Source organism: Schizophyllum commune (genome assembly GCF_000143185.2).
Source record: "Schizophyllum commune H4-8 unplaced genomic scaffold SCHCOscaffold_3, whole genome shotgun sequence".
Taxonomy (NCBI): Eukaryota; Fungi; Basidiomycota; class Agaricomycetes; order Agaricales; family Schizophyllaceae; genus Schizophyllum; species Schizophyllum commune.
This window is the reverse complement of record NW_026089540.1, coordinates 3,190,731-3,208,928: the sequence shown is the minus strand read 5'-3', so window position 1 is coordinate 3,208,928 and position 18,198 is coordinate 3,190,731. Positions and strand designations below refer to the sequence as shown.

Genomic DNA, 18,198 nt, shown 5'->3' with positions numbered 1-18,198 from the left:
CCACAGTGGCTGCGTTTGGCGATGCGAGAGGCTGCAGCAGCGCAGTGGTGACTAGCAATGACTCTAATTGCTGCGACTGTATAGGTCTCAAACCCGCAGCATAACGGGTCCTCAGAACGAACGTAGTCTGAGATGTATGGACATGCGTCTAATCTCGCATACGAAATACGCGAGCGCGCACAGATATACTGAATCGAGACTATGCATTGCGTAGAGCCAGGAACATGTCGAGCATCGTCGCGCGTCATAGCGGAGGTGACACTGCGGCGAGAGCGTCTCGAGGGGCGCGAGAGTTTGCTGTTCACAGGCATGTTTCTTCTCGTCGAGGCTTGTGGTCTTGTCACGGAGATTCCAATGAGCGTCTGGCGCTTGATTGTCGACGTCGACGCGCTACTAGCCTCGGAGCAGTCGAACGTCGAGTGCGCAGATATCACTCTGCCAGAACGTGTTCAACCTCACTGGAAACACAACAGAACCGCCAGTGCCTAGTCAATCTCCACTCTGCTGGCAGACTTCGCTATAGATGGTCGCGCTCGCGCATGTTCACCATGAGATGGGGATTCTATCGAGTCAGCCCGACCTGCAGGATGGTGCTAGTAAGCCGAGCGCCTCATCGCTGTTGAGGAGCGCACTCACTTCGGGGGGTGTTTTGGGCGACAATGATACTGGTTGCCTTCCAAAGTCAGTTCTTGTAGTTCCTACATCGCGGATCGGTGGTCCCGACTGATGAGAGTGGCTCAAATTCTGACAGCAGACTGTCAAACTGTACTCGACGCACGTACAGTGAAGCAGCGGAGGGGCTATTGTGGTCGGATCTTGTATAGGGCCCGCGAGACAGCCACACATTTCTAGTACTATAAAGGTCCACGACAGGGACTAACGGAGGGTGCTGACAGCTCTGTGTGAGCAGGTTTAGAGAAGTGATGGCCTCATGCACGAGGCCAACAGCAAGAAAGAGTTGAAGGTCGAAAGCAAGTCGATCCCTTTATGGATTCAGGGCGCAAACATCCCCATATGGTCCTTTTGGGTGGGAAATCGCACGCGTGCGCCGCTTAGACCTTGAGCGTCTTGCTTTCTTCCTTCACCTCGAATTCTGACTTGCTCGGCACCCCCATCCGCTTGGCGGGGTCCGCCAGAAACAAGGGTTCAGGACAACGTATCGAAAAATTCAAACTATCCCAGCCCCGTAAGTTTTTAACGATGCTGATGGCAAACGCATTTTGAACAATGGGCGCAGTTTGCTTGACGTGACATACGACGTAGCGTCAAGGAAGCTTTTCGATAGACATATACAGGGACCTGGTCTCTGGTCAGTTATCTTTGAACATGAAGACGAATCGAGATGCCATTTGCAACGACATACGGCGTGTCGTTCGACTTCCAGTCACCGATTTCCTCTGGCATTTCCTGCCACCGCAGCGGCTTACGCAGGAGGAGCTTGGCGTAGTGACGACGAAGCTCACAGAGGGATGGTGCATTCACGCGCACTTCAATGAAGCGATGCTCGGCATCAAGCGCGCTCGGTTTGACGCCATTGGACGTGCCAGTGCCCCTCTCGGGGTCGTCAACAACGAGACGCGCTGGACCGACTACGCTACGCCGCCGTCGCAGCGTGAAGGCAGCGAACAGGACGTGTACGCCGACTTGGTCGATATATATGGCCAAGTCGTGCAGCGCTGCTTGGAGGTTAAGGACGGCCTAGAACAGACTTGCGCGCTGAAGAGTAATGGCGCTCGCTCACTTCCGAGCCAGAAGGTGAACACGGCGATGCCGGGTGGCGTTCATCAGCTGAAGATCGAATTCGGTGGCATGTTCGACTGGGATAGCACTGTCGTTGCCGAGGAGTACAAACTCTTGAAGGGCGCGCAGCAGTCGCCTGCGGACGAGGATGACGAGGATGTAGGGGCTGGCTCGGACGTCGAGGAGGACGAAGAAGAAAGCGATGCATTCGAGGATGAGTATGACGACTCCGAGAACCAGACAGTGGCGGATCTTCTACTAGACGTGCGTCCGTTCGTCGCTTCTTGCTCGCTCGATCGTATTAACCTTCCTCTTCCTCAGAACTCCAAGAAGGTCATTTGGAGCATGCATCATATCATGCGGACCGATGCTCGCCGGCGCTTCACCTTTGGCATCACCATTGCAGACACCGAGGTTCGCCTTTGGCATGTCAATCGCGCCGTCATCGTCGCGAGCCAGTCTTTTGACCTCAACACGGTAAGGCGCACGCTTACGCCATTTAAGTGCCCTGTTCAAATCCCATTTCTAGGATGCCAACCTGGTCATCGATGTGTACTCTCGGCTCGCGTTTGCCATTCCCGAAGAGCTTGGGTACGATCTCTCGATGGAGCGCCTCCTCTCCGATCCAGATCCTTCGCCCGACCGTACGAATGGCAAGCGCTGGAAGAATCAGTATCGCATCATGGTCTGCGACGAGCCTTACATCACCGTCAAGACCCTTGCTAATCAGGGGGCTGAGTATGGGTTTGGAACCTGCACGCGGGTATTTCGCGCGTACAAGGAAAGCGACAGGTTGATCGACGCGGACAAACGGCAGTACTACGCCATCAAGGACAACTGGTTGGAGAAAGGCCGGCGCACCGAGTGCGAAATTTACGACGAAATCATGAAGCGCATCGAGGCGCACGACTGGCAGGGGCTGTACAACGCTGCGCCTGCGTCGCGTATGGACTACAAGGAATACGACAAGGCCCACAGAAAACCCGCAGATCCCTTGTACGGGCTCAGTGCAGATGAGCGCAAGAAGTTCTTTATCAAGGTCATTGGGAGCGAGGAGGTGAAAGTCAACGGGGTCGTCGATGATACGCATGATGTGATTGGTAGGCGCGTCACTTTCCCTCAGGAAGATCGCAAATACCTTGCTGTCTGTGACGGGGCGAAGCTGCATGTCAATGATAGAGCAGTGCTGTCCGGCTTCTCGGGCAACATGCACAAGACCTTGTACGGAGACGACGAGGACGGGCGGTTCGACGGTGTGATTCCCGCTAGACGGCATCACCGAACCGTCATGGAGGAGGCGGCGACGCTCCTCGATCTTCCTGATATCAAGACGACTTTTGCGACCGTCAAGGACGCTTCTTATGGTCAGAACCTTTTTGCTGCAGCAACGCACAGTGCTCTGACCGATCTTCAGCCCTCTTCATCTTGCACTCCATCGGAATGCTGTTCAGGGATGTTAGCCCTGGCAATATCCTGCGCAGGAAGACCGAATCATCTGGCAGAGGCGTCCTCGCCGACCTTGAGTACGTCAAGTGTGTTACGGAGACGCAGTCTCATGGCGCGCGAACTGTAAATAATTTCTTGTCCAACGATGCTTTCTCTGACGCCTCAGTAGGGAACTGCAGACTTCTGTGCGGTGGAAGTCGCTAGCGGCGATTTTCTGATTCCGGAGGAAACAGCTTCGCCGACTATTCCACCCGACGACAACGACGGCGATCAGCCGTCTGCTCCTGTCCTGCCTGTCGCTGGCCGCGATCTACAACAGAATGCCTGGAGGTTTCGTGACGTTCACGACCTCGAGTCGATCTTCTGGCTCATCCTTTGGCTGCTTCTTCGGTATGACACCAACGAACAGGTTCCTGCCGAGTACGACCCCTTGGCGAAGCGCAGAACGTTCAACAAGATCTTCCCCCATTACAGGTTTGAGAACAAACCTGAACGGGTAGCCGTTCTTACGAAGGATCCGGCCCTCGACAAGGTGCTCGCCTTACTGCCGCCCACGTGGACATTGGCGCTCGGAAACGCTCTCCGCCACTTTCGCATTGCACTCATGGAAGTTTACGGGGGGCCGAAGCGCCAGCCCTTGCCTCCAACCATGTGGGCCTTGATCTATGTAACGTGCGCGCGGGGCGAGCGCATAGAGAGCTCGTTCACAGACTCGTTCGTGGGGATGTCTTGCGAAAGGCGAAAGCGCAAGCGGCGGATGCGCAGGGCTTCGTCGAATGCAGCGCACAAAGCTGTCGGCACGAACAGACCGTCTCACAGCGCGCAGACCAAGCGTGGCCATGATGAAATGGACGGCGGCGTGGAGGAGGTTGCCGGCGAGTTAGCGGGTGCCGACTCGGCGCGTTCCACGTGGCCGGAGCCCAAGCGGAGGAAGGGCGAGACTGCGCGGCGCTGACCAGCGTGATGGGGCACACATCCGGGGTGGACATGCTCATTGGCTGGATATCTGGATATCTGGGCTGACGCCACGGAGAGATGACAAGGGTGCTTTGAGCGTCAGATTCTTTTTGAGAGGGTGCTAGTTATCATGTGCACCTATGTATGTTTTTATCATGATGCTGTACTTTGTTTTTGTGTATGCTGCTATGTGATCTTCCCGGTAAAGCCTCGACTCGTGAATGACGCGGATCCTGACAAGGACCGCTAATCAATGTTGTACGGAACGGGGCCGGCAACATGCGATCCACATGTGATCCCCACGTGGTGATGATCAGTCGGGATGCGTGGCCATCACTCGGACCTCGGCGCGCCTTGCCTCCGTCTTCCATCTCTCACTGTCACTTCGATCTTGAGCTCGCTTCGCACGCGTTCGTCATTCAACGCAAGGAAGGGCGTAGACTTCGAGTATCAACTTGACACCCGCGAATAAAGAAAGCTCAGCCCGGGCGAATGGCAGCCACCCGCGAAACGGTCTGCGCGAAGATGGGCTCCGTTCCCGAGATCCCGCTTGAAGACTTCATCTCCTACTTTCTTCCCTCACAGAAGCTCGACGCAGGGCAGCTGAAAACCGTGTTCGACAAGCTCACGCAAGAGTGGCACGTTCATCAAGACTTGCCTGCGGGAGATTGCGCCAAGCGGAAGTCTTGCGCGGCCATCTGGGCCTCTGACAACGCTCCTCTTAGCGTCGACGATCAGCACCGAACTTTCTGGACCGGCTACGTTCGTGCGCCGGCTGAATTGTCGGGAAGCGCGAGAGTGGACTACAGCGACCTCGTCGCCATACACGGGCAGATAATCCAATGTTGTACAGAAGTGGACGGAAGCAAGACACTCAAGCAAATGACAACGCTAAAGAACAACGCTACACGTAGCCTGGCTAGCCACGAACTGCCTTTGTCTATGCCCGATGGCGTTCACCTGCTCACGACCGACCTCGCCGAAGAGTTCGACTGGCACGATGTCGTTGTCGCCGAGGAGTACATGTACCTCAGGGACTGCGCAGAATCTGGGATTTGGGACATCGACATGGACGTGGAAGAGCCGCACCCAACAGAGACGCAGCAGAAGCTAGAGGTGCGTTGCTCGTGCCTCCCATGCTTCATGCACTGATCACTGTAGCAGAACGCGAAGAGAGTCCTCTGGTGCATGCATCAAACCTTGTGTACAGATCCCCGACGCCGCTTCGCCTTCGGTATCACCTTCGCGAACACCGAGGTTCGCCTCTGGCATTACAGCCACGCCGTCGTCGTTGTCAGCAAACCCTTCGACTTGGACGTGGTGCGTTGTCTTTGACGTTGTTCTGGAGTTACGACTCAGCATATCCGCGCAGAACGCCAAGACCCTGATCGACGTCTACTCACGCTTCGCCTTTGCCACCCGGGAAGAGCTCGGCTTCGACCCCAAGATCGAACTCATTCGGTCACCCACTTCTCCCTCCAGACTTGAGGCGCCGCATCAGTACAGGATCACCGTCCGCGGACACCGCTACATTACCGTCAACATCATCTCGAACCAGTCCGCGGACAATGGTATCGGGCGCTGCACGAGGGTCTGGGCGGCGTATCGGGAAGGGGAGGACACGAAAAAACTGTATGCCATCAAGGACTGCTGGCTCGAGGAGGGCCGCAAGACGGAGTACGACATATACCAGGACCTCATGCAGGCCATCGACGCGTACGACTGGGAGCGGTGCTGCCATAAGCCGATGAAGCGGAAGAAGCTTGCGGATTACAAAGGCGCCGAGCCTATCGACCCGCGGTATGGCCTGTCCAAGGAGGAGCGCAAGGCGTTCTTCATCCCGATCTACGAGGGGGAGAAGGTCGAGATTGCGCCAGGTGTTTACGATAACACTGAGAAGGTGATTGGGCGAGGCTACGTCTTTCCTTGTCCTAGCGACCGCCTCGTGTATTCTGTCTATGAGGGCGCAGTGCTTGCGGGAGCGCAAGGCTCGGTCTTGGTCGGTGTAGCCGGCAACTCGGATACCACCGACTATCCGAGGCAGTCCAAAGGGCGCTTTCTCAGGGATATTCCCGCGCGGGAGCATCACCGTCTCGTGATGGCAGTAGGCAGGAAGTTACTGGAAGTCAAGGAGACTAAAGCCACGTTCTCGACCATCAAGGACGCTTCGTACGGTGCGTACTGTAACACCCCATGGATCAGAGTCTGACAACGTTCGCAGCGCTCTTTATCCTGCATGCAATGGGCTACCTGTATCGCGACATCAGTTCTGGCAACATCCTTCAATATAAGGGACAGGGTGTCCTCGCTGACATAGAGTATGTCAAGGCAGCAACTGCATTGCAGACGCACAAGCAGAGGATGGTGAGTAATCAGTGATGCATTTTCACCAAAACCCGCTAATGGCTTATCAGGGCACCGCGGACTTCGTCGCCGTAGAAGTCGTCAATGGCGAATTTTTGACCGAGCCTTCCGTCAGAAAGGGCGTATTAGCGATCTTGACCGGTCGCTTCAAGGACAGCAAGGGCGATCCGGCATCACAGGATGATGAACCGTCGTCAGACGAAGATGCCTCGTCCGAGGAAGAGGAGGAAGATGCTCCCGTCGCCCTCCCTATCGATGGACGTCAACTCGAATGGAGGTTCCGCGAAGCTCATGACCTGGAATCCATTTGGTGGCTGGTTCTCTGGATTCTGTTCCGTCATCACGCTATCGGAGTCGGCGCCCTCCCATCCGATTACGACCCTGTTGCGCAGTTGAACCGCTACAACTCGATGTTCCCGCACTATCATTTCTCGACCGCCATCGAACGGGTGGGAGTCCTCCTGTTTGAGCGCCATCTCGTCGCCGCCCTCCAGCTGCTTCTTCCCGAATGGCGTAAAGCGATGACCGCGCGTCTGAAGGAAATCCGCATCCTCCTGAAGGAGATCTACGACGACTGCCAGGGGAAGCCGCCCCACCCGGTGACCTGGTTCCTCGTCCACGAGATGTGTGCCGCTGGTGAACGCATTCAGGGTAGTCTGGCTCCGATCGCCGAAGAGACCTTGGACGTCGTCGCCCACACTGACCGGATCCCGAGGGAGACACTGGATACAGTGGATACGCAGGGATCCCACCGCGCCACGCGTATCAAGCGAAGGCGTCAAGATATGCAATCGAGTGCGGACTCCACTGAGTCGCAGCCCAAGCGCAAGAAAACTGGCGCTGGAAAGGCGTCTACCTCGCAGGGTCCTCGTCGCAGCGTTCGCCTCAATGGACAGCAGCACTGAATTGCAGCCGTGACATGGCGCTCCTGAGTCCTGCCTCGCATCTCTATGTGGCTCCCCGCCATATTGTCAAAGTTCGGTGTCGGCCACCTTGGGGAAAGTTATCTCTTTTACGCACTCAGGCTTCCAGGTTGTCTTCATGTGCGTTTATGTATGTTATCGCTGTACCAGCTTTGGGGTTTCGTAGACCTTTTCACTTGGTATTCTAGCTGGGAATAACGCTCTCAACATCGTAAATCGCAACTAACAATGCGCAATCGTCATACGGCCAAGATTGGTACGAATCCCTGCACCGCTTAGGTAGAAGTTAGACATCAACGTCCTTTGCTTTTGACTTCCACTTTGACCCCGCGATCTTCGTCTCTCAAACCACTTGCACTAACTCAAGTCGCTCTACCTCTGAAACCCGCTACTCAGAAACCTCTCGTCAGCAGCCGTACCACACTTGCGAGTGCTCAGGTGCTCTTCAAGTTCATTGGTTTTCACACACGATTTACGCTATGCATGACTCGATATGTAGATGTTCAGACGAGATTCTATGTATAAATTCGGTAGACGATTGTCCATAGTATACTGTACGCAGGTCAACACGCGCGATGAACAGGACAAATACAGAAGATGAGTGAGTAGACGAGCACCAAGAAAGAACGAGTGAGATTAGATGATGAGAGATGCACAAAAGCAAGAGATGCGGGCAAGTGACTGTGAGTAATCTGTGACACCAGGCTAGTAGACAGTGTGTAGACGTATCCCGGTATATGAACAGAAAAACAAACACGGGTATGAGGAACACGGAATGAAATAGGGAATAAAATGAATCCATAAAATACTGATCTGCGCACGGGGAATATCATCCCCTCTATCTTTTCTCCTCTGCCTTCCACCCAACAAACACACAAAGCGCGCGGCTCACCTGCCGCTTCTGCCGTCGGTCGCCGAAGGCTGAGCTCGCACCTGACGACCGAGGCTCCCGTGATGCGCCGGATATCTTCCCCACGTCCCTCGACGCCGACCGCGCACTCCCGCTCCGCTGCAGCACTGAGCTCATGGATCCCCGCCGCGACGTGACTGACGCCCGCGCCCGTCGCGCCGCCTCTTCTCGCCTATCCTGCTGAGCGCGCCACTTCTCGTATCGCTCGCATGCCATGTCGAACGCCTTCCGCTCCGGACTGGGTGCACTTGCTGCGGTCGGCCACCCAAAGCGAGACTCGAGAGCATATCCCAAGCCGCACCTGTCGCGCATGTCCATTTCGAAACGCGCGACTAGCTCGTCGAAGTCTTCCCGGGCCAACATGGCCACTTCATCCTCCGGCCCACGTTGACCCATGTCCGATAGTGCAGCGAGCGATGCGCGGGATCGAGAGCGCTGCAGTGCGCGGCGTTTTGCTTGATACTCTTGCACCCATTCCCACATCGGCTCAGCGCACGCCCGAATCTCCGCGGCACGCAGAGCGAGGTGCAGGTTCAAACAACGGACGTCTAGATGCATGTTGAGGGAAGGCACTCGCCCTAGCCGTTGCCGCGAGTTGGCAAGGCCTTCGTGGAAGCGGAAGATGTTCTGTCTTTGCGGGCCGCTGAAGCTGGTGAATCGGGACTCGTCGAAGGTGACCAATTGCGAGTCGTGCCGTACGATATTTTGTGTAGTGAGGATGCGGTTGCTCTCCTCAATTTGAGGCTCTGGTTGAGATGGTCTGCTGCCTCTCGTATGGCGCGAGCTGGGTCCCTCGTCGTCAGAGTCCGAGAGCGAGTCGTCGGAGCTGTTGTCTTCGGCTGGCGGAGGCGGCCTCGGCGGGAAGGAAAACTCCAAAGGCGGGTGTGATCGCACATCTGGAGGCCGAATGAATAATTACGTCGACGACCAATAGATGTGATGACATACCTTCAAAGTGCAAGCGCAGTGTATTCGCCAGCAACGACAATGGTGCTAGGTTCACGAACCGCGATGCGTGCATCTCGGTGTAAATGTGCTCGAGCACGGAATGGTCTCGCGGGTTTGGTGGGATGTCCTCGCTCAGCGTCGTGGTCTCCATCGATACGCGCTGGTGGAGATCGACAGATCTCGCCCGCCCACCCCGCGCGATGTCGAATGACCGACCGGACCTGGCGCGGGGATCATACCGCGTATCCAGCACAACACCAAGTTCAACGCCCTCCGCGGTCAAACCGCCAGGCGCCTGTACACCGAAGTCGTCGACGACCTCCGCGAGGCTCGCCATGCCGCCCTCGACGAAGCGAGAGCCAGAGCCGACAGACGTAGGGATCGAACTGTTGGTCAACGTGCGTGCGCGATGGCTGAGTCCACGGCCGCCCACGCTTGCGGGCTGCTGATAGTGCCGCGGTAGCGTTGGGCTCGGAAGCGGAACAGCGGTCACTTGCGACGACATGCTCTCCGTTAGCGATGGTCGAGGTTGAGACTCTGTCGTCGGGCTGCGTGATCGCCCGACGGCTGCAGGTACTGAGCCTTCTGCCGCTTGTTGCATTTCTTGCTCCGCCGCCGGTGACAGAGCCGTGTCGAGAAGATGGAGTACGTCCTGGGAGGCGTCCACATCCGGCGTCTTTTCCTTCTTCGCCGGCGTGTCGCCTTCGTCCTCTGGCGTACCCTCACCGATGCCGTGCGAAGGTCTTTTGCCGTCGGCATTGTCCGCATCGCCCTCTGGCGTGTCCGCGAACGTAATGCTCTCGATCGAAGAGCGCGCATCTTCATCTCCGTCGTTCGCAGACTGCGCGTCCTCTTCCACCAGGACATCATCCTTGTCGCTCTCCGCACTTGACTCCTCCTCTGGCTGCATTCCGGGGAAGAACAGATCCTCTTCGACCATCTGTAATCAAAACATCAGCCATCTGAGTTCAACTGTAACAAAGCACCACTCACCTCAAATGCAGCGCCTGGTTTCATGACCCGTGTGATCTCCTCGAACAACGCATCCCATCGATCCTCTGGCACGCCGAGCGCGATCCGCTTGACATGCACGTAGTCGAACTCCTCATTCGGGAACGGCAGACCCTCGAGGAAGTTCGCTTGAACCCACGTCACGCGTCCGGCGAGTTCAGCCGGAGCGCTAGGATGCAGCGGAACGACATCGAGACCGACGAAATGCGTGTCCTTCCACAGGCTGGCGCAGTTGAGAACCCAGGTTCCAGTGCCGCATCCGATGTCGAGACTTAGAACCGCTATCAGCAGATGGAGAAAACACGATGCGACGGACGTACACTTTTGCAGGAATAGGGTTACGCCTAATATCGCCCTTGAGCAGAGGATCCGCACCGACCTCCGACTTGGCGGCAGACGTGTCCGCTGGTTTCGGGTCGGTGGTCGAGTCTGTGGACGGCTCGACATTTGTGTCGTCCTTCTCGCTAGAGTGGTCGACCGCCTCGCTTTGCTCTTCGAAGACATGCCACGTATTGCTCCCAGTCAGCTGGTGACAGAATAGGTTCTCCCATACATCCCTGTATATGACCTCGTTAATCCGCGAACAACATGATTACAATCGTTTGCTCACAAATCCAAGACCTCTCGCTCGTAACTGCGCGGGTATGGCACTTGGTCTCGAGGATAGGGATGGTGCTTTTGCGGATGCTGGGGTAGGCCTGGGTAGATGTTATGAGTCTGACACACGGGCACTAATATCAGGAGTCCAACATACCTTTGATGACGAACTCTGCCTCCCTTGCACTCTGGTTTCGGCGCAATTCCTGCAGAATCGTTCGATCCGTCGTGTTGAAGCGCCCACCGTCACTGTCCAGGTCAGAAAGCGCTGCATCGAAGTCGTCAGAAAAGATGTGCCAGAAGCATTCACCCAACTTACCCTCTAAACCCTCCGAGCTTCTCGCCCTTCCCGAACTGCTACTCCCGCCCGCCACCGCCTTCGGCACCCCTCCAATATCTACAATCATCCTCCCATGCGCGCCATCTGCAACCAACACGCCCCTCTCATCCGTCGGCAGCACCCGCCCACGCGCACCAGACCCGTACACATGTCCATCCGGCATCACCACCACTCTTCGCCCGTCGCTCTCTTGCCCGACATCCGCTACCAGCACTCGCCCATCAGGCAGCACGACGCGGGTCGGACCACTCGGTATGGGCGGAGTATTGTCAGGAGGCAGCACCCGCCCCTTCTCGTCCACTGGCAGCGCACTCCCATCCGGCATCAACATACGGCCGTCCGCCAGAAACACCGGCTCGTCACCATACCACGTCTCGCCCACCTGCCACATTCCCTCTCCGGGTTTGCGGCCTACGTTGGTATTGCCACCGCCTCCGACGAGACCGCCCGCAACGCCGGCCCACATCCGCGCATGTGAACCCTCGTCGCGGCGGGAGCCTGGGGCGCCCTCCTGCGACTTGCCGTGCGACGACCCGCTGCGGAGGCTCTCCTCGCGCCTGACCTCATCCCCCTCTCTCGCCTTTCCCTTCTTCTCAGCATCCTTCTTGCTCCCCTTCCGTCCCCAGCCCCAGCTGTAAGCGCTCTCTCCGGGGACTCTCAGCACTTCCCCATTCGGGCCGCGCAAAACCTCGCCCCCGCTCGCGCCGCGCCTGTGCTCGGTGCCCGTGCTCTTGCGTCGCTGCACCAACGCCTTCGCATACTGTACATCCGGATGCACGCCGGGTGAGCGGACAGGAGGCGCGTTTGCGAGGTGCAGCGCCTGCAGTTGTGCGTGCTGAACCGACCCCGTCGACGTTGAGCCATGCCCTGCAGATGACGTGCCCGCTTCGGAGTGAGCTAGGGTTTCAGACAGTTGCGCCAACGACGCCGAAGATAGTTGCGAGAGGGACGTCGCTGATAGCAAAGAGGATGCAAGCGTGGATGACTCGGAGGTCGAAGGCCCAATAGAGGGTGCATGCACGCCCAGTGACGTCGCATACGCTGATGGCGGTGCCTGCGTCGAAATTGGCGGTACAGGAGTGCCTGTACGGACATGAGCCTCAAGTCTTGTTGACAGCCCGGCGAAAGCGCTTACTCTTCTTTCCCGAGCCCCTCAGCATCCCCGCCATTGTCCGCATCACCGGCGCTGCCGACGACGATCGCAGTGCAGGGGCAGCAGACGCAGACCGTGGAATCGGCGCCGCGACAGGCGAGTACGCTGTAGGTGCCGCGGGCACTGACTTCGCGCCCGGCATCTCCCCTGAACCTCCGTCCACTCGCGCCAGCGGTGAGCCTCGCCTCGGTATGGGCGACGCTGAGCGTCTCATTGTCGCCGGTGGAGAGCTGCCGACTCTCAGTGGCGGGGAGTGTCCCACACGTAGCGGTGGCGAGTTCCGTGCACCACCCGGGGGAGAGTTGCGCGCGCCCCCAGGCGGCGACCCGCCCATCCTCAACGGCGGCGAGTCCCCCGCAACTCTCGCTATCGGGGACACAATCTTCGCAACGGGAGACCCAATGCGCTTGATCGTGCTCGCGAGAGCGCCCGGGGTCATCGAGCTCGCCATGGACCCTGGCGAGGTGGCACGCGTGGTCGGCGACGTCCTGCGCAAGATCGGGGACGTCCTACGCAGTATCGGCGAAGTTGTCCGCTTGACGGGCGGCGCAGACAGGGGCTTCTTCGCAGCCGTGAACGACGGGTACACCGGCGTAGGGTCAACAATAGGCACTCTGCTGGCCTGGTCGCCGAAGCGAGAGGCCGTATCCGCGTTACCCAAGCGCACAGTAGGCGGCCGCGAGCTTAGCGTGGACACGCTCTGGCCCGCCAGACCCGTCACACCCAGCTCGGACACTGTGTACCCACCATCTGGGCGCGCATATGCGTACGTGGGTTGCGGCCTCAGCACACCGGGGCGTGTGGGTGACGCCAGGGTCGGCGAGGCCTGCGTAGGCGAGCCAAGCGACTGTGTTTGCGTCGGCGACCCAAGCGAGTGCGCCTGCGTTGGTGTCTGCGCTTGCCCAAACGCGTACGTCGGCGCTGGCTCTGGCGCGAACGACAGTCCCGAAAACAGCTCGCGCGGCGTGAGCTCTCGCGAATGCGCCGCGGGGCGGTGTTTGGTGTCCGCTGGATGCCTCGCGTCATCCTGCCGTTGATCGCGATGCTCACCACGCCGGCTCTTGAGCGCATCAAGCGGGTGCCGCAGGATGCCCGAGAGGTCTGCAGGGCCGTGCTTCACGTCTCCGTGGTCGCGCCCATGCGCGTGCTTTTCTGAGTCGCGTCGAGGGAGTTCCGACCCTTTGGACGGGGTATAAGCGTGTCCATGCCTATGTCCGTGGCCATGACCAGACCGCGAGGAGGTAGACGCACGCGGCGGTGATACTCCTTCCTCGTCTGTCCTGGAGTCGAACTGCGGAGGGGATGTCAGTATTGTTGTGGGGGAAAATCGAGCGAAGGGCAGGACAATGAATGAATGCGGAAGAAAAGAAAGCACGACACGGACAGTGACAAAACATCTGAAGCGAACAATGGCAAGACGAAGGCGCAGCTAACAAAACTTGATAACAGCAGCGAAATTGAGAAGCAGCAAGGTCGAAGCACAGCGGTAGAGAGCACACGAAGACAACGTGAAACCATCCGAGCCCCAAACTTACCCCATCATCGCTCTCGCTCGGTACCTCTTCGAACTACGCCAGCGCTTCTGAGCCTTACATCCAGTGTGAGAGTCAACTTACTCACCTCCCAGGGCACAACCTCCTCTCTTTTCAACGCGCTCGCGGGGTTGCTGCCGCCTGCGCTCGACGGGCCTTGTCCTTCGCCTGTAGGCGTTGGCGCCGTAGGCGTCGCGGCGCTCATCGCCAAATCGCCCACGCTCGGCACGCCCCGCACGCGACTCCTCGACCCGCCAACCGGCAGGACAGTCGGCGACACGGGCGAGTTGACCGACGATGCAGACGAGGGCGCCAAGGATAGCGTGCTCGCGCCGGGCGCCGTGACGCCCGGCGAGGTCGATGAGGAGGCAGTCATGTAGGAGCCCAGGGTCGACGTCGACGGATGCATGAACGCGGCCGGGTTCGCGTGCGAGGTCACCTTCATCCCGCCCGCGGCGCTGCGGGAGCCGCCGGCTGCGATGCGGGGCTCCGTGCTCTCTTGCGTCGTGGTCGACCCGCCCGTCGTCGGCCTTGACTGCACCACGAACCCACCGGCAGTGGGGCCCCTGCCTTCCGTGGCAGCGAGCCTCGATTCCACGACGAACGATCCGCCCTGCGGGCCCCTTTCGACCACGAAGGACGAGGTGTAGGGCGAGGGAGCCTCCGCAACCGCGCGCTCGAGCGCCTTCCCGCGGCCCTTGTCTGCGAGAAGGGCGAGGTAAGTCGACGGCTGCGCGGCGGAGGGGCCACCAGGGTGTCCGCTATGTGAATGGTCGGGGTGCGCATGGTGTTCGTGCTCCGCATGCGCGCCCTCAGCAGGCGACTTGCTCTTGCTCTTCAGCGTGCCCCGCTTCGTCAGGCTGACGCCCTTGCCAGAGCCGCTTGAGTTGCTCTTGCCTATACCGAGAGACGTCTTCCCCGTCCCAATCGCAAGACCCCGGCTCGACCCACTCGAGTTCGACTTGCCAATCCCGACACCCCCCGCGCTCACCCGCCTCAGCCCCATCGTGCCGAGCACGGACTTGGGCCGCGACTTGGGCGCATCGGTGTCGCGCCGGCGGGAGGGGGTGCTCGGGGTCGGTGTCGGATGCGCGAGGGCATGCCCCGGCGTCGAGAGCACATCATGCGGACCATCGTCCTCCACCACCGGCCCGCGGCCCCCTAGCCCATGCTCGTCCTCCTCCGGCTCGTCCTCGAACGCCTCCCAAGGACACAGCTCCTCCCTCTCCCTCGTCAGCTGCCTGACGGGCCTCTGGCTATGCGTCGAGGCGCCCAAGTGCGACTCGGGCAGCGTCACGGACCGCGTGATCGCGGGCGTGAGGTCTCGGGCGGGGTCGTACGCCTGCGAAATGTGCCCGAGCGCGGAGGGCGGGAGAGAGTAATCCGGATGCTCGTGGTGCGCGCGACTCGCGAACTCATGCCTAGCAAAGTCCGGGTGCGCAGAATGCGGGTAATCATGGTCGTACAACGCAGAGGAGGGGTAATCGGCGTGCTGTCCCGCGCGTGGCGTGAAGTCCGCCGAGTCGCCTGAGGTGTGCCACGCAGAGGCGGGCAGGGAAGGGTCGAACGATAGAGGAGGTAGGGAGAGCGGCGGCAGAGAAAGGGACGGGGTGGAATGGTTGTGCTGCGAGCTCTGGGTGTGCGCAGACGAGGAAGAGCTCGTTGTATGCGCTGAGGCCTGGCTTTTTACAGACGAGAGGCTCTGCTGCGACCCATGTGTATGCACCGAGTGGCCGTCGTGACTGTGGGTAGCACCGGTGGACGTCGCGGTAGAGCTGGTGGAGGTGGAGGATGTGCTATCGCGGGGCTCCGAGGGGTCGAATGTGGATGCTCTTATGGTGTCCATCCTTCTTGGGGGTGGAGGTGCCGCCGGCAAGCGCGTCGCAGATGGTCTTCTAGTAAGCATGCTCGTCGTTCGACGACGCGCAGGGGAGGCCGGTGGGGGTCCTGCGTGTTGAATGTTGGCATGGTGGGGCAAAGCTGCAGGTGCAGGTCAGTCAGGTGTTCATTGAAACTGTAGAGGATCATCAAGAGCGCATATATTAGGGTGTTGGGAACGACGAAAAATTGGGGAAATAGGGAGGGGTAGGATAAGCGGAGAAGAATGAGAGACGCAGTCGAGTGAGGACGGGAGCAAGGAGAAGAGAACGCACCTGAGCTACCCGTATGTGAAGGACCCACACTTCCTGGCCATGCCTTATCCACTTCGTCCTTCGGTGAGCTCATCGCGCCGCTCGCAGTCTTGGGGCGCGTGCGGCTTGACGCCCTCGGTCGCGTAGGGGTGCCGGTGGAGGTGCTTGGACGTGAGGTAGATACGGTGTTGGAGCGCGAGGATGTGAGCGCGCCGAGCAAAGAAGTCGAAGAGGAGCTGAACAGAGTACTAGCACGCGCCGGGGAACGCAGCGGGCGCGGGGGAGGGGAGGACGGTGCGAGTACTGGCGACCGGGGTGGTATAGTGGGTGACGAGGGCGGAGAAGCGAGGGTAGGGGATGTCGGTGAAGTCAACAAACTCGGCGAAGTTGGCGGTGAGATGATCGACGCGGTTGCGCCCGTGAGCGTCGCGCCTGAACCGCCCGAGCTGAATGTCGCTCCCGAGGCCGGGGAGGGGAGCGGAGACGAGAAGGAGACGCGTCTTGGTGGGCGCGCGGAGCCCGACGGGTTTGCGAATGCGCTCTGGCGCGGTGTTTGCTGGGAAGGTGACTGGGGGAGGGGTGGTGGTTGCGTCGCGTGTGGTATCTCCTGGGTAGCGTGTGTCGGCTGGCTAGCGTGTGCTGAGCGCTCCTCGTCCGGCGGCTGCGCTTCCCCGTCCCGCTTGAGGAGGTTGGAGTATGAGCGCGGCCGGGTGAGGTGTGCGGGGCGCGTGTATGGGATAATGGTGGGCTAGTCGGTCGGTCGTGTCGTGTCTGCACGTTGTGTCAGCGCGGTCTAGACTGGCAGCAGGCGGGCTGCGCACGGATAGTCTGTGGGTGTATGCGCGTCGTCGCCGCCGTCGCCGTCGCCGCCTCCGTCGTGTCGTGTATGTACGAGGTCGAGTTGGTATAGTGGGTGGGCGGGCGGGCTGGCCGGGTGACAGCGAACGCGGATGATCGACCAAAAGAAGGCGGCGGACGTCATCGATCCCCGCCGCGCTCTCCTGATTTCTGATTTCCTGCGTGCGCGCCCCCCTTTTCCTATTCCGCTATCCCCATCGCGGGATTTTCGCCAGCCCAGGCGGCATCTCGTGCGCCCAGCCGATGCGCTAGGCGCGCAGCCGGCGATCGCGACCTGCACCCCATCGTCCCATGTGTAACGCGTTCGACGTCGACAGTCGACAGCCCACCCTCGCGACTGCCGCCCGTGCCTTGCTTCCCGCAAACGCTATCCCCCACTCAATCGCGACGCTCGAAATCCCGCTGGGAGGGTCCCTCTCGTCGACCTCGGCTATCCCCTCGCCTCTGATTGCGTTCCCGACCGTATGCAGCCCTTTACGTGCCCGCGGTCTTCGCTCTCCGTTCGCGCCTCGACTCCTCCCGCCTCTCGACAATCACAGCGCGCATCTCTTCTCGACGCCGTCCACGCGCGCCGCGTCCGTCGGTGCCGCCCCATTCGACTTCCCTACGCTCAACTTCTACCTGCCATAACCAGAACTTCTGACCCTCCTACAACTCCTTCGTCCCCAGCAAACCGCAGCCTCGCCTCCTCTTGCCTCCGGTACTCCGCCTGCATGTATCCGCCGCCACCCCCAGATCGACTTTCTGCTATCTCCGCGCTCACATTCTCCGCGTCGCAATGTCCTCCTCTTTTCCTGGCGCCTTTCTTCAACAAATCTTGCCCTTCTTGCAGAAGGAGATATCTTCGAGTCGCACCTGATTTTTGGCCGTACATACACTACTTGAATTCCGCGAATTCGCTCTTCGAACTCCGAGAACGCGTCCCATGACCAGTCCACCTCAATTGACGGCACCGGCAATGTATGCGAGAAGGTATTCGGCGAGCTCGCCGCCACGCGCAGCGTCTTGTATTCACTCTATGTGGCTTCTACAGAAGCAGTTACGCCACCATCCCCGGCCAACTTTCCTTATACACTGTCCATATTCAATACTCAGTAGCCATACATTCAGACGGCCGCCTCCTCGGCTTTCGCGAACGGCTTATCGCTGTCCCTCTGAATCCTGTCCTTCTACCCCCCATTGCCCTGCATATCAGTCCTTCCCCCTTCCTCGCACATAACCTTTGCGTCCTCTTTCCCACTCTTAGGGCCCATTCACCTCTCCACAATCTAAATCGCTGCTTATCCC

General features: G+C 59.3%; 4 protein-coding genes across 4 annotated transcripts; 3 read left to right on the top strand and 1 right to left on the bottom strand.

Annotated features, from left to right (window-relative positions):
* Positions 1 to 1,126: 1,126 nt before the first annotated feature.
* SCHCODRAFT_02534121 (uncharacterized protein) lies at positions 1,127 to 4,351 on the top strand. Its single transcript, XM_003034636.3, has 6 exons — positions 1,127 to 1,186; positions 1,238 to 2,004; positions 2,062 to 2,217; positions 2,270 to 3,104; positions 3,155 to 3,309; positions 3,356 to 4,351. Exons 2-6 carry the CDS (start codon positions 1,327 to 1,329, stop codon positions 4,139 to 4,141), a joined length of 2,610 nt encoding a protein of 869 aa, XP_003034682.1. The 5' UTR covers positions 1,127 to 1,186; positions 1,238 to 1,326; the 3' UTR covers positions 4,142 to 4,351.
* Positions 4,352 to 4,501: 150 nt separating this feature from the next.
* Positions 4,502 to 7,756, top strand: SCHCODRAFT_02534119 (uncharacterized protein). Its single transcript, XM_003034635.3, has 5 exons — positions 4,502 to 5,259; positions 5,308 to 5,463; positions 5,516 to 6,317; positions 6,365 to 6,507; positions 6,558 to 7,756. Exons 1-5 carry the CDS (start codon positions 4,636 to 4,638, stop codon positions 7,410 to 7,412), a joined length of 2,580 nt encoding a protein of 859 aa, XP_003034681.1. The 5' UTR covers positions 4,502 to 4,635; the 3' UTR covers positions 7,413 to 7,756.
* A 367-nt stretch (positions 7,757 to 8,123) lies between these two features.
* On the bottom strand, positions 8,124 to 16,414 carry SCHCODRAFT_02207518 (uncharacterized protein). The gene is made up of 11 exons (XM_003034037.3): positions 16,075 to 16,414; positions 14,010 to 15,901; positions 13,925 to 13,957; positions 12,372 to 13,680; positions 11,216 to 12,319; positions 11,054 to 11,164; positions 10,910 to 10,997; positions 10,620 to 10,856; positions 10,282 to 10,570; positions 9,289 to 10,228; positions 8,124 to 9,236 (listed from the first exon to the last, which is right to left on the bottom strand). The coding sequence occupies exons 1-11, from the start codon at positions 16,145 to 16,147 to the stop codon at positions 8,269 to 8,271; spliced, it is 7,044 nt and encodes a 2,347-aa protein (XP_003034083.2). The 5' UTR covers positions 16,148 to 16,414; the 3' UTR covers positions 8,124 to 8,268.
* Positions 16,415 to 17,066: 652 nt separating this feature from the next.
* On the top strand, positions 17,067 to 17,742 carry SCHCODRAFT_02616836 (uncharacterized protein). The gene has a single exon (XM_003034634.3). The coding sequence runs from the start codon at positions 17,203 to 17,205 to the stop codon at positions 17,539 to 17,541; it is 339 nt and encodes a 112-aa protein (XP_003034680.1). The 5' UTR covers positions 17,067 to 17,202; the 3' UTR covers positions 17,542 to 17,742.
* Positions 17,743 to 18,198: the final 456 nt, after the last annotated feature.

What these genes read in the sequence shown, in the direction of transcription:
- SCHCODRAFT_02207518 (XM_003034037.3), bottom strand. Translation starts at nt 16,147, where the DNA reads ATGAGCTCACCGAAGGACGAAGTGGATAAGGCATGGCCAGGAAGTGTG. An exon ending in GAGGGGCTCGGGAAAGAAGA is followed by an intron (nt 12,320 to 12,371) that starts GTAAGCGCTTTC and finishes ATGTCCGTACAG; the next exon opens with GCACTCCTGTACCGCCAATT. An exon ending in GGCAGAGTTCGTCATCAAAG is followed by an intron (nt 10,998 to 11,053) that starts GTATGTTGGACT and finishes ACATCTACCCAG; the next exon opens with GCCTACCCCAGCATCCGCAA.
- SCHCODRAFT_02534121 (XM_003034636.3), top strand. Translation starts at nt 1,327, where the DNA reads ATGAAGACGAATCGAGATGCCATTTGCAACGACATACGGCGTGTCGTT. An exon ending in AGTCTTTTGACCTCAACACG is followed by an intron (nt 2,218 to 2,269) that starts GTAAGGCGCACG and finishes TCCCATTTCTAG; the next exon opens with GATGCCAACCTGGTCATCGA. An exon ending in AGTCTCATGGCGCGCGAACT is followed by an intron (nt 3,310 to 3,355) that starts GTAAATAATTTC and finishes ACGCCTCAGTAG; the next exon opens with GGAACTGCAGACTTCTGTGC.
- SCHCODRAFT_02534119 (XM_003034635.3), top strand. Translation starts at nt 4,636, where the DNA reads ATGGCAGCCACCCGCGAAACGGTCTGCGCGAAGATGGGCTCCGTTCCC. An exon ending in AACCCTTCGACTTGGACGTG is followed by an intron (nt 5,464 to 5,515) that starts GTGCGTTGTCTT and finishes ATATCCGCGCAG; the next exon opens with AACGCCAAGACCCTGATCGA. An exon ending in CATCAAGGACGCTTCGTACG is followed by an intron (nt 6,318 to 6,364) that starts GTGCGTACTGTA and finishes CAACGTTCGCAG; the next exon opens with CGCTCTTTATCCTGCATGCA.
- SCHCODRAFT_02616836 (XM_003034634.3), top strand. Translation starts at nt 17,203, where the DNA reads ATGTGTAACGCGTTCGACGTCGACAGTCGACAGCCCACCCTCGCGACT.